Source organism: Mastacembelus armatus, chromosome 8 (assembly GCF_900324485.2).
Source record: "Mastacembelus armatus chromosome 8, fMasArm1.2, whole genome shotgun sequence".
NCBI classification, from domain to species: Eukaryota; Metazoa; Chordata; class Actinopteri; order Synbranchiformes; family Mastacembelidae; genus Mastacembelus; species Mastacembelus armatus.
The window spans coordinates 16,576,337-16,588,584 of NC_046640.1; the positions used below are offsets into that span (position 1 = coordinate 16,576,337).

General features: G+C 42.7%; 2 protein-coding genes across 2 annotated transcripts; both read left to right on the forward strand.

Moving 5' to 3' along the window:
* Positions 1-2,814, forward strand: cbx8a (chromobox homolog 8a (Pc class homolog, Drosophila)). The gene is made up of 5 exons (XM_026325467.1): positions 1-264; positions 387-430; positions 834-899; positions 1,302-1,368; positions 1,785-2,814. Exons 1-5 carry the CDS (start codon positions 196-198, stop codon positions 2,631-2,633), a joined length of 1,095 nt encoding a protein of 364 aa, XP_026181252.1. The 5' UTR covers positions 1-195; the 3' UTR covers positions 2,634-2,814.
* Positions 2,815-5,386: 2,572 nt separating this feature from the next.
* On the forward strand, positions 5,387-11,844 carry LOC113141200 (meteorin-like protein). The gene is made up of 4 exons (XM_026325470.1): positions 5,387-5,535; positions 6,088-6,491; positions 8,135-8,194; positions 8,686-11,844. Exons 1-4 carry the CDS (start codon positions 5,450-5,452, stop codon positions 9,018-9,020), a joined length of 885 nt encoding a protein of 294 aa, XP_026181255.1. The 5' UTR covers positions 5,387-5,449; the 3' UTR covers positions 9,021-11,844.
* Positions 11,845-12,248: the final 404 nt, after the last annotated feature.

Consider the following 12,248-nt stretch of genomic DNA (forward strand, 5'->3'; position numbering starts at 1 on the left):
CGTAGCAACAACTGAGCCAATGTGCTCTACCACGATCCGTCCTACTGACTGGGGCGCCTGGCAACAGAAAAAGACGTGATGACGTCCTCTTCAGATTGCGTATTATGGGATGTGCGAAATTAAACAACCCGAAGAGGACACGGGGAAGCCAAAAATAATAAAAGAGACAGAAATAAACGAGGTGCATGGTGAATCATGGAGCTCTCGGCTGTTGGTGAGAGTGTCTTCGCAGCCGAGTCCATCATTAAACGGCGAATCAGACGGGTATTCGCTGCTTTTCTTTAGCCACAGGCTGTATCTCCACACCTATTACGCAACCATTTGTTTGTTCTGCGCCAAGAGGCAACAGTGTGATAACCCGAATCTGTTACGGATCTCTTTTGCAGGGTCGTTGGGAATATCTCGTGAAATGGAAGGGTTGGTCTCAGAAGTGAGTATATTAACCGAGGCTGTGAAGGACAGCGCTCCATCCTGGCCGCGCGTACAACTGCACCAGCTCACACTGTCGTTACTCAGCTCGTGGATGTTTTTATCCATTTCATCTGCTCTTTGTACTGTAGTGCAGCCTGCTGTGTGTGTGTTGGCTTGTGTGTTCCCCCACAGGGGCGGTAAATGTGTGAGGAGCAGCCCGCTGGGCTGTGTTAAAGTCCATACTAGCTTTAGCAAATGGCTGGGTTCACCATGCGTCACTGTCCGCTACGTAGTCTGTAACTGCAGCACACGCAGCAAGATTGCTTTGATAAAAGTATTTTAACGCGCGTGTGTGCGCGTCGATAAGTGATCGGCTCTCAGTATCGTGTCAAACACTTCTCCCCTTTGCTGTTGTGACACAGGTACAGCACCTGGGAGCCGGAGGAAAACATTCTGGATGCACGACTGTTCACTGCCTTCGAGGAGAGGTGAGGTTTTTCACAGCGCAGCAGTAGGCCTCTGTGCACAAACGAAATGGCACCGCGGACTGTGCGCTACAAAAAATGTCCAGATAAACGAGACAGTTAGTCTCGATTTTAATCTTTAAATCTCACTTTTCGCAGAGAAAGTGGTGACAAGTGTCTTGAGTTGTGAGAGGATATTTTCCAATGCAAATAGCTGCGAGATGTGATGCTCCACAAAGCCAAGTTGTCTGATTTATTCTGAGACATTTGTCGTTTTAGAGGAACTGATTTTTAATCCAAACAGCCAGAAAACTACAAACATCAGATCACTGAAGAAATGAAGCTTTTATTATTTAATTGCAGACTAAATAAGAAAGAAGAATTTAATGTGACTTAATGATTCTTCTCATGATTTTCTTTCAACAGAGAACGTGAAAGGGAGCTGTTCGGACCGAAGAAGAGGGGACCCAAACCTGAGACATTTCTCTTAAAGGTGGGGGGAATATTTTGATGTGCATTTCTCGGATTTTCATTTAATCTTCTTTCGTTTGTGAGGCGCGTCAAACTGCTACACAGATGAATCTTTTTCATTATATGACAGTTCTGGTCTTATTCATTTTGAAAGTGCTGGACTTTGGTTCAGATTCACCTAAACAGAGTAAATGTTAGAATCAGTTACCTCATGGTTTTTGGAGTCAACTTGTCTACAGGGTCTGTGCATTTTAAACAACATCACATAATACAATGATTTTATATCTGACTCATTTTGCCTTTCATAGCCTCGTTTCCCTTTAAAAACAAAACAGGCCTAGAAACAGACCTCCAGCTGCTTCTCTTAAACCTTTACATTTACTCCACATTTTTATCTCTGGAAGCCTCTTTAATAAACTTTATTTGCTTTGTCCTCAGGCCAAAGCCAAAGCCAAAGAAAAGATCTATGAATTTAGAAGAGAAGCTCCCAGAGGGATCCAGGTTTCCTATCCAATCCCAGAGCCTGTCATAACACCCAGGGCCCGGGAGGGTTTACGTACAGTGGTTCCCACAATCTTCCCACCGAGCGCGGTCAACAGAGGAGAAAGTGTCCAAGTCCGACCACCTGAGCCAGAGAGGAGGCCCAGACCGACTGCACCAGCTGCTCTCATTCCCCAAGAATTCGTCCGGTTCCCCAAAAAGAGAGGACGCAAACCGAAGCTGCATTTGCATTACGACAGAGATGATGGGAACAGCTCACTAGAGCCGGACTGCAAGAGGAGCAGGTTACTGGAGGAACCGATGTCACACAAAATGTCCCGACGCCTGCATCATCATGGAGAGACATCCGATCACAGCCTCATCCAGCTGACCAGGAGGTTTCAGGAGGAGACCACGATAACACCCAAAACCTGCAGCGAGCAGAGACACGTGGGGGGCGCTGGTTTGTCTTACTCCTGCGCATTCAGTTCAGATGTGCATAAAAGTGACCCGGGTGGACACAGGACTAATTGTTTGAACAGGATGTCTATTCCTCAGTCCAGCAAGCTGAAGCACTCTGCACAACACCGGAACCAACAGATGAAGAAGTGCTGCCTGCCCCGGAAACAATCTGCTGCCATCTCCACAGAGTCCGAGTCCAGACCTGATTCATCCGAGCGACCTGCCTGGACCCCGAGTTTCACCAACCTGGACACTGTGACAGTGACAGATGTCACCATGAACTTTCTGACAGTCACCATCAGAGAGAGCAGCACGGACAAAGGCTTTTTCAGAGACAAAAGATGAGTATGTGCTTTGGATGAAGGTCAGATGAGGCGAATATATACAAATATACGCCTAAACAATTGTTTTACTTACTACTAACAAGCCTACTGTAATACTATATTTTTTCTATGTAACTTTCAAACGTGTACATACACATATTTAATACGCTGCTGATAAGATTAAAGGGAAGAGTGAAACTGTAGCTTGAAGGAGTGTTTCTCTATCACTGCTGTCACCTTAAGACTCAGGCACAGAAACAAGTTCACCATAAACAGCCTCGGCTGAATAATTCCACACTATTACCTCAACAATATACTTTGCTAGATAATATAAAAATCTAACGCTCCAAGCATTTACTTTTTTTTATCTGCAGTCATTTCCAATCAGCTCTTTCAACCTTTTAATCAAAAACCGTGTTTGTTCAACACAGATCTGAATTGAAGTGGAGTCAAATACATAGGATGTTTTTTTGTTTTTTTTTCGGGATCCAAACAAATGATTGTGGATGTTTGCAGGCAATAGGAGCATGTTCAATAATCGAAATCATCAGTGATATTTGGTTAAAGGTAAATTAAACCTAAGCACATCAAGAAAACCTCAATAACAATAACAAATTGTTGTTTATAATGAGCCCAAATCCAAATTTACAAATGTTTGGCTCCACTGATTTTACTTATTTTCTGTGTTGGGCTCAAGTTTAAAAAGGGTCTGATAATTTCTACTGATCAACTTTTGGTTTGTAAGAATTATTCAAACAGCTGTTTGGGGGAAATAATTAAAATCCTTTAAAAATAGACATTTTTTTCTGTCGTAGTTTTGCATAAGGAGGTTACCTGTCACGTGAGACTAGTGATCATCATCACATCTTTCCATTAGTTTGTCAGAAATGTTTATGCGACCTCAGCTTTTGTGTTCAAACAGCGAGGGTCCTGTTTAAAAGCTGAAGGAGTCCTGGAATTAATTTGCGTTTACATTTGAGTTTTTATCATTTTAAAGCAGCAGCAGTAAAAACAGCTGTGTTGTGAGAATGAACATATATGCTACAGTTGTGGCCTAATTACAGCGGCAAACATAGAAAAGATGTTGCTCTTGTTTGATTATCATCATAATGGTTATCGTTTCTGACAAACAGCTGCCGTTTATTGTGCGCGGTCAAATTACACGGGGACAGACTCCAGAGGTGGAGTTAGGCCTCAGAGCAGACAGCAGCATGGTTGTTTTACTTCATTTAACCAGACACACTGTAAACGCTTCTTATAGTTGATTTAAAGGCGCCCTGCTGTGCGGACACTGTGGGGTCAACCAATGAAGCTGTGACCCCGTGTCGGTTTGGATGAACTGAGGTTTAAAATGTGAATGTTTGAGGATGATGTAGACGCCGAGTTTTGTCCCAGCAGGACACGGTTTGCGTCACCTTGGTCCTTTGGGCCTACAGTGTATGAGGGATCCAGGCTGCCAATGAGAGGCCACTTCTTCCAGGCACAAAGCCTCCATTCATTTGACTTTGCTTTGTCACTCTGGGACACAGGGCCCGGTACTGCTGTAGAACTGGTCTGGTTTCTGGTTCACTAATGGGCATTTTAAATCTGAGTGACCTAATAACAGGTTAATATCCCAAAGAAAATGAAACCGAAGCACAGTTTTCTAGAAAATTGTTTTACAGCAAAGTCATAAAAACACACTTGCAGTCATATCTACCATGCATCAGTCAGTCATCACCGCATTCTCCTGGGACCTTCTGTGCGTGTGTAGTTTCAAAGTTTTGACGACAAATGTCATTAAATTGAAGTTCTCGCCCATATTTCGAGGTTTCGTGACTTTGAGCAGCAAAGACTTTCCCCGCAGCTGCGACAACATCTGGGCGAATTCTCCATGTGAGTGTAATTTACTCAACGACATACGCATCAAAAACCTCAGCCCTTTGATCTGATGCTGCCTCGGGGCCTATATGGGCCATACGCAAACCCTGAGAGAAGCTGCAGACACACTGTAAATGTGGCCTGCACCGCCACGGTCCACAGAGTTCATCTCCACAAGATGTCGCCACCAGCGAGACTTTGAAACCAAGCCAAATGATTTCCGCACTAAAGCCCCGCAGGTTAAAACTCAGCGATCATTTTTGGATGACTTATTGGTGGAAGCTGATGACGCACTGCAGTTTGTTTTCATCTACAATATTAGCGGCTGCTGAGTTGCAGCCTCCTCCTGCTGTCGGTTTCTTGGGGCTGAAAAAGCCTGCAGCACCACACGATTCGCCTTCCAGATGTGAGGGGACTGTGCTTTGCATCGTCCCGCCGCTAGATGAAGCTCAAGCACAGGAACAGACGCTTCTATGGATTTTCATTTTTCTTTTCTTTATTAGTCTTTTATTGTTGACCTTTCTGCAACGATATTAGATCATAATAATCCTCTTCGATGTAAAGTTTGCACTGACTCAATAAAATGCCCAAAGTCCAACTAAGTGAGACGTGTGTAAAGGAAAATGATGACGCGCTAAGAGCCTTTTAAAGCAAATGAATTATTGTCCAAGCAGCGCACGGATGTTAACAGATGGCTGAAGCCTTTCACACTAATTGTCTCTTTAGAGAGCAAAGACAAAGACCTGCAGAGACCAGCAGTCCCCAACAACTGGATCAACCCTATTTAGAGAATAAGAGAGACTGTTGTGTGTGCATGAGAGAGAGGGGGGAGAAAGAGAGAGAGAGGGAGAGACGCATTTGCTGGCAGCGCTGGGCTGCAGCAGAGCTCTTCTACTCTCATAAACACATCGACAAGCTTTCCAGCCATGCACTGGCGTCCACTACTTCTTTCTGGGTTTTTATCTTTGTGTGGTCGAGATGTTTCCAAATGGGAAGATTTTATCGTTTTTTCTGGCTCTGCAGTTACGACACTGCGCTGCTGATCTGTGCAACTGGACTGGAAGGTCAGTAACTTTTCTCATTTGTCGCATTTTGAAACAGAGAAGGGAACTGTTTAAGATGAAATAGGACATTTGTAAGGCAAGACACGGTGTCTAATAAAGTCACCTTTATAAAGGATTTAAAATAGAGACCCATGTTCTTACTAATGTTTAATAAATCACTTGCTAAAGATGAATTAGAACAGTTTCTGTATTTCTGTTTGCATACTTCAAGAAAGGTGATCTGGTACATTTCTAAACCATATAACTGCAGGCCTGACGACGCCTTTATTAATGACCTGACATGCATGACTGCGGACCTGATGGATCAATATCCAAACATTTATTAATGTCTTTCCAACATTTCGAGCTGCATTAGTAAACACAAACAATTTGACTTCTTCTACGATCTGACAACCTTAAATGTGTGTTTGGCCTGTTCAGTGGGCTGTTATAAGTTATAGATTATTGGACAGTTATTTATTACCAGTTGATAAAGTCGTTAGTGTCACCTTCATCCATGGAAACAGGTTCCTTGTCAATTATTAATCACTCACTGTTTCCTGTTGAATTCAGCGGTTTTGCAGCTGGTGTGGACTCCAGGCTTGTACTCCAGGTTCGGCTGCGCTGCACAGAGGGCTGGGTGAGGTGGGTGTACCCGGGCCACGCTCTTCGGGTAGTCTTAGAGCCCAACTTGTCCTCCTCCCGGCACACCTCCGTCTGCATCAAACCGTTTCCCTCCTTCCGCGGAGCCAGCGTGTTCGTTGAACGGGACGGGGAGCTGGAGGTGCTGGTGACGGATGGCGGGCGGTCAGAGCAGGTGTTCTGTTTTCGGCCAGATGGACCACACAAGTCCGCCATCTACCTCCAAGCCAGCCCTCAGAGTGATGGACACTGGAGCAGACGCACGATGGGCTTCAGATACGAGCTGCTGGGACACAGGATCGCTGCGGCCAACCTGGACCACAGAGATGTGCAGAGTGAGTAGACTACAGCTCTGATTTAGGTTCATGAAGATCAGTCCTAAATAATAACCCTAAAGCTTTTATTAATGTTTAACGCATCGTTCTCTCGAGCCTTGTATTATTTACAGGCCTGCATTCAAAAATCTAATAATTTGTTTACAAGTAAAATCTCATACATGACATTATTGGACGGTTGATTTTACTAATGTAGACAAGTTTGATCTAGTAGTTCAGGAGGTAAATGTGTGTTTAGTGGAGCTGCGGAATTATCGCAGGACTCATATGCATCTGACAAAAATACAGGATTCGTTTTATATAAGAAGTTAGAAGCCAAAATTGTGGAATACTGATTTTATAATATTATTTTCAGTGTTTAATGTAGTTTGTTCATTTTAAAAAATAACCAGTAACAAAAGCCTTCAGATAAAAGTAGCACAACCTACATTTTGCTCAGAGATGCTCAGAAGTACAAAAGTGGCAAACTTGGAAATACTCAAAATTAAATGCCATCACTGTACATAGTACTTGTGAAAATGTTATTTTCTACTCTTTATAAATCATTAATACAACCGTTTGGGTTGCCATGTTGTGAAAAAAAAGTCCCTCTAACTGGTTGCACCACATCAGCCCTTTAACCTCTGGAAAACAGCTGCAGAAGATTGAGACCACAATTCATTCATTAACCATTTATTGCTAAACAGCCAACATTTCTATCCAAATGAAAATAAATCATCACCAGTAAAAGGGTTTTGTTTAATTGGTATACAGTTGTATCTACTAAAATTAGCGAACACTAAACTATTAAAAAGCTGTTCATTATTATTTCTAAATCTTCGTCAGAACTGGCACCAAATATTCTAATCCAGTTTGAAAGTAATGTATTGCATAATTTAATGACTTTTGCAGGTGTTTTAAATAAGTGGAGTGTGAGGAACTTTTAACAGATGAATCCTGATTCTGTAGGAAAAAATAGTGGTTATTTAATTACAGAGCGACTGGAGTATGCAGCTGCAGGTCAGTCTTGTGTTTTGTCTGGCTGTCTGGTTTCCATCCATGGACAAAGCAGAGAAGACAGAGCAGACCACAGGGCAGTAGAGGGCACCAGGCCAACGGGTCTGAATTGAGACTGCAAATACTTTCCAGATTCCACAAATGCCTTATTATTGTGCATATGTGTTTATTAGCATTTATCCATGTGTGCGGGCCTTTCCAATGGGGTGATGTCATTCTGTGTTCATAATAGACAGCTGCTGGTTTATCTTTTCTGTATTGCCAGTCTGGCAGAATGTTTGACTCCGACATTGGCACGGGGGTCATTCAATTAGGTAGATACAATAGGAGTCAAACATGGGGTCAAGACTAGTGAGGGGCTTTCATCTGGAGGCTGAGCACTTAAAGGAGGACAAACACAGGAGGAGCATTCCTTTTTCTAACCCCTTGTTTCTTTATTCTTTGATGTGAGGAGGGAGATGAATGAAGCTGGTATGTGTGTCAGATTTTAGGTCAGTGAAGTGGTAGGAAGGAGGAACACACCCATCTATCACCCAACATCAGGCATAAAGCTATGGGTCATGCACAATTTGGGAGAGGTTGATTATGACTGATAGATGGTTATATTAAGAAAAATATAGCTACCTATCAATTTTCTCTATCCACAGCTTCATGTCGGCCCTGCAGCGACACAGAACTCCTCCTGGCCATTTGCAACAGCGACTTTGGTAGGTACATATTTAATCTCAAAATCTGTTACTTACTGCCCTATACAACACAATGGTAGAGATTATGTAGGCTTAAACACCAATTGAGGCCTTCCTGAGTAGTTTGCTGATAATGGTTTTCTACTCTTACTTCAGATTCTGAACACAGAACTTGTACTGGTAATGGAGCATTTGCAGATTGTAATATTGTCCCTTTTGCGTCACCCACCACTGATTAGTGTTACAATGATAAAGTTTAAAAACTGTTCTGAATGTCTGGTGTGTGCTGGCTGTGCAGAGGAGGTCAAACAGATGTTAGGGGAGTCACAGAGTGGTTTGATGTTTGAAAAGTGCTCAGGAAAAAGGTGAAAATGACGAAAGAAGAAAAACAAAAGGCAGAAAAGAGAGACATTATTTGGTGGAGGCTTCTGCAGACTTATTTTAAAATTTGATTTACTTTATGCATTGAATTTATAAACACAGTAATAGGAATTCTGTTATTTACTTTTCAGTTGTTCGAGGCTATATTATGAATGTCTCCCATGACTCTGAACATCAGACGTCATTGGTGGAGGTGTCAGCGGTGAGGGTGTACTGGCAGCGCACGGGAGTGTTTGAGCAGCAAGTGGATCCGGGGTCATCTCAGTCTATCTCATCTTGGCATGGGCGTGTGAACACACTCCTACAGTGCAATGTGAAGCCTGGGGACGGAGAGTTTCTTTTCACAGGGTCAGAACACTTCGGGGAAGCTTGGTTAGGGTGTGCCCCACGATACAAAGACTTCCTGTCTGTGTACCAGACTGCCCGGGCGGCACATCAGAATTCCTGTGACTTTCCCTTAGACTGAGAAAGTGTGTTGTTTTATAGCACTCGTTACAGCAGTCTTTATCCACAAGCATCCTGGCTCTGTAGGATCCCTGTAATGTCATCATGTGCCATCAAGGTGGCATCCAGCCACCAGGGGACAAAACTGCTAAATTGCTGGTGAAAAACACATTTGCTGTAAAAGAACAGGGGCAAACAGCAGGGCCTCCTGCACTGAGGCTCACAGAGGGACTGTCTTTGTCTCTTTCCCATTGCCCATGGTCCTGGGAGACTAGGAAGGGGATGGGTTGCTGCTCTGTCTTTGTGCTTCTCCCTGCACTGGCTGTTGTTCACTTAGCTGGCTGAACTGTCTTAGTGAATAGGCTTGTACACATATGACTGTGGAGTTATTTTTAATAGAATTCATCTGCAATGAAGTTTCAAATCCTCTTTGTCTTGTATGTTTAACTGTGTTATATGTTTTTTTGTCATTTTTGTTTATCCTGGTTGTTGCAGCCACAAGTTGTTTCAATATGCAACAGAACGATGGGCACATGGCTTTTAACTGTTCGGTTTCTGATACATGTTTTTAATTTTCTTTAATTTTTTTAGAGAATCTAGTTCCTTCATATAGCTGTGACTGATAAAGTGTTTAGAAGTGAGCTGAGTTCATGACCAGTACATAAAAATGTAAATTTCATGAGCTCACATGAATGCACCAGCCCCTTAAGACTCCATGCTCTTTTTGATAGGTGGCTCAGTAAAGACCTAAATGAACTTATACTCGTTTCACATCATATGCTGCATAATTTCTGTATTTTAAAGAGGGTTTTAGAACTAATGCACCCCACAAGCTTATTCTGGCCCTTTTCCTTCTGCTTTCCATCTTTTCCCCCTCATATTCTTATGATAATAGGATCAGCCTATCATAAAACGAAGTACAAAAATCTTCTTAAATAGCCAAAGCCCTGAATCAGACTTTTCTTTCGGGTTGCGTAGTTTCTGCATCAAGCTCAAGAAGATGAATGGACAGATGTGAGGCCCCAAAGTCTGGAGGTCCCCCCTTTGGGCCCTCCCACAAGAGGGGTACAATTAATTGACTTTTAAAGAAACTGCTTTCTTAGCCTATTCCACACTTCTCCTTGGCTGAGCAAGGCTCACAAATTGGTGTGTTGAACTTTTTATGAGGACTAAATAGCTGCCAATGAAAGTGTAAATGAGTGTGTGGTGAATAGGGCCTACACAATGGCCCTGCAGTGACAAGGCCTCTGGCAGACATAATGACCATTGTCACAGCTGCTGTCATCTAGAAACCATCAGGGCTTATGAATTAGAGGAGCCAGAGTAGGGGTTAGCGTTCACTTCCCCAACATTTTCTCTTTCTGCTACACATTCCCATCAAACTCCATGTTTCCCTGTGTTTCTTCTCATCATATGCATGTTGCATGTGTCAGTCACAGCTAAAACACTAAGTAGCATGTATGTCTAAGGTATCAGCAGCCTTTTTAAGGCTTTAAACTTTTTAAGGTTTTTGGGCAATTGATGTCTTTATTTTAAGAAGTGACAGATTTGACATATGCAACTTCTGATACTCAGTGTGTTTTACATTTTAAAAAATGTTGTTGTCCAGTGATGTCAGTATATAAGAAATTGTTAATGGTTACAAAAAAAAATCCTATTTGTTAAATAGTGCCAAAAAATAAGCCTCGCAAAACTGCTTTTTCAGCCTACAGAAGCCCAGCTGGTACTCTCCTCCGTCCATATTGTCCCACGGGTCCACCATGTCAAATTTCCAAGCAAAATATAGCCTCTCTGCAGGCTTTTGAGACCACACAATTCTCATTTCTGGGAATTCCAGCAGGCTCTCAAGGGGATCGAGTCCAGGAGGTCTCAGCCCAGAGCTGCTGCTTGGTGTACCGGCAGGAGTCCACCCAGACTGGGGTGTAATTGGTTTATCCCAGCGCCTGGCCTGCTTTCCCATGTGGGCCACTGCTGTGGGGAGGCCCAGGGGTACAATATGGAAACAGCATGATCCCCTCCAGTGCCGAACAGGCATTCATTGCTCTGGCTATAGAGACCGGGGACAGGATACCAGGAACACAAAGCTAGAGAAGAGATGTCTCTTGTCCTTGAAAAGGTTGCCATTTGGTCTCCTTTTAATAGTGGGCAGCATTTGTGGCTGAAAATGTGAAGTAATTGAATTTTGGCTCAAGCCTTTTTTTAAAAATAAGTTTTCTGTCCATGTCAGAAGGCAATGGGTTTGACAGTTTTTTTTTCACATATTGTCATCATGGTTGAAAAATAGGCTTCTATGTCTGTGTGATCTTTAATTAAACACAGACTCTGACATTACAATGACACAACCTGAATGTATGTTTCTCTAATGTATTGTCTAAGGAGTTCTGAAAAGGAGCAGATGTGGACTATCAGATGTGAAAATTAGCTGAGACTTTAAGTGTGACCTGTGAATACAACTTAAGACACAAAGTAAAACAGCTTTTCTTTTCACTCTATCGCCTTTCATCACATAAACATCTATCATTTTATTGCAGAAATTGTATTTTCTACCTGTGGATGATAAAGCCATCCCATGGTCTATCAGACTGATGTGCACATGATGCCATCCAGAGTGCATCTAATTTTCTGTAATAGAAATCTACAAAATCAGAAGAACCTTTGCATAGTTTGTCATTTCTTCATCAGTAATAAATCTTTAACAAAGGAGACCAGGAAGAGCAGTTTGGTGGTAGCACAAACCTCAAACCTCAAGACCTTCGCAGATCAGACCAAAAAAATGAGCAGTACATGGGTTCTCGACGACTGTGCCAGTGTCATGACAGAGCTGCAGCCACAAGATGGCAGCAGATCCCTCTGGATATTAAATAAATTGTGTGGCTGTTCAGTGTTCAGTGACGAACTGATCTCCAATCAGTCAGGGAGTCACATTACCTGGAGGCATTTCGCCAGGAATGCACCAGACTGACCCTGGATCAGTGATCGTACAGTTATATGCAATTAAACGGCTTCCTGTTACTGTTTATTACCTCTGCTGTGCATTATACATGTGTTTGTTTGTTTATGTTGTTGTTGTTGTTTTTAGTAAAGTGTAGCCGATGTGATTTTACTTTTGTCATGTTTCTTCAATTTCCTCCAGTAGTTTAACCATTAATTTGGCAAATAAATCCATCATGTGCTGTTCTATGTGTTGTGCCCACTTTACTGATGACTGTGACTGTGACAAACCAATAGCTGAGTCAATGCGGTTGTCCTG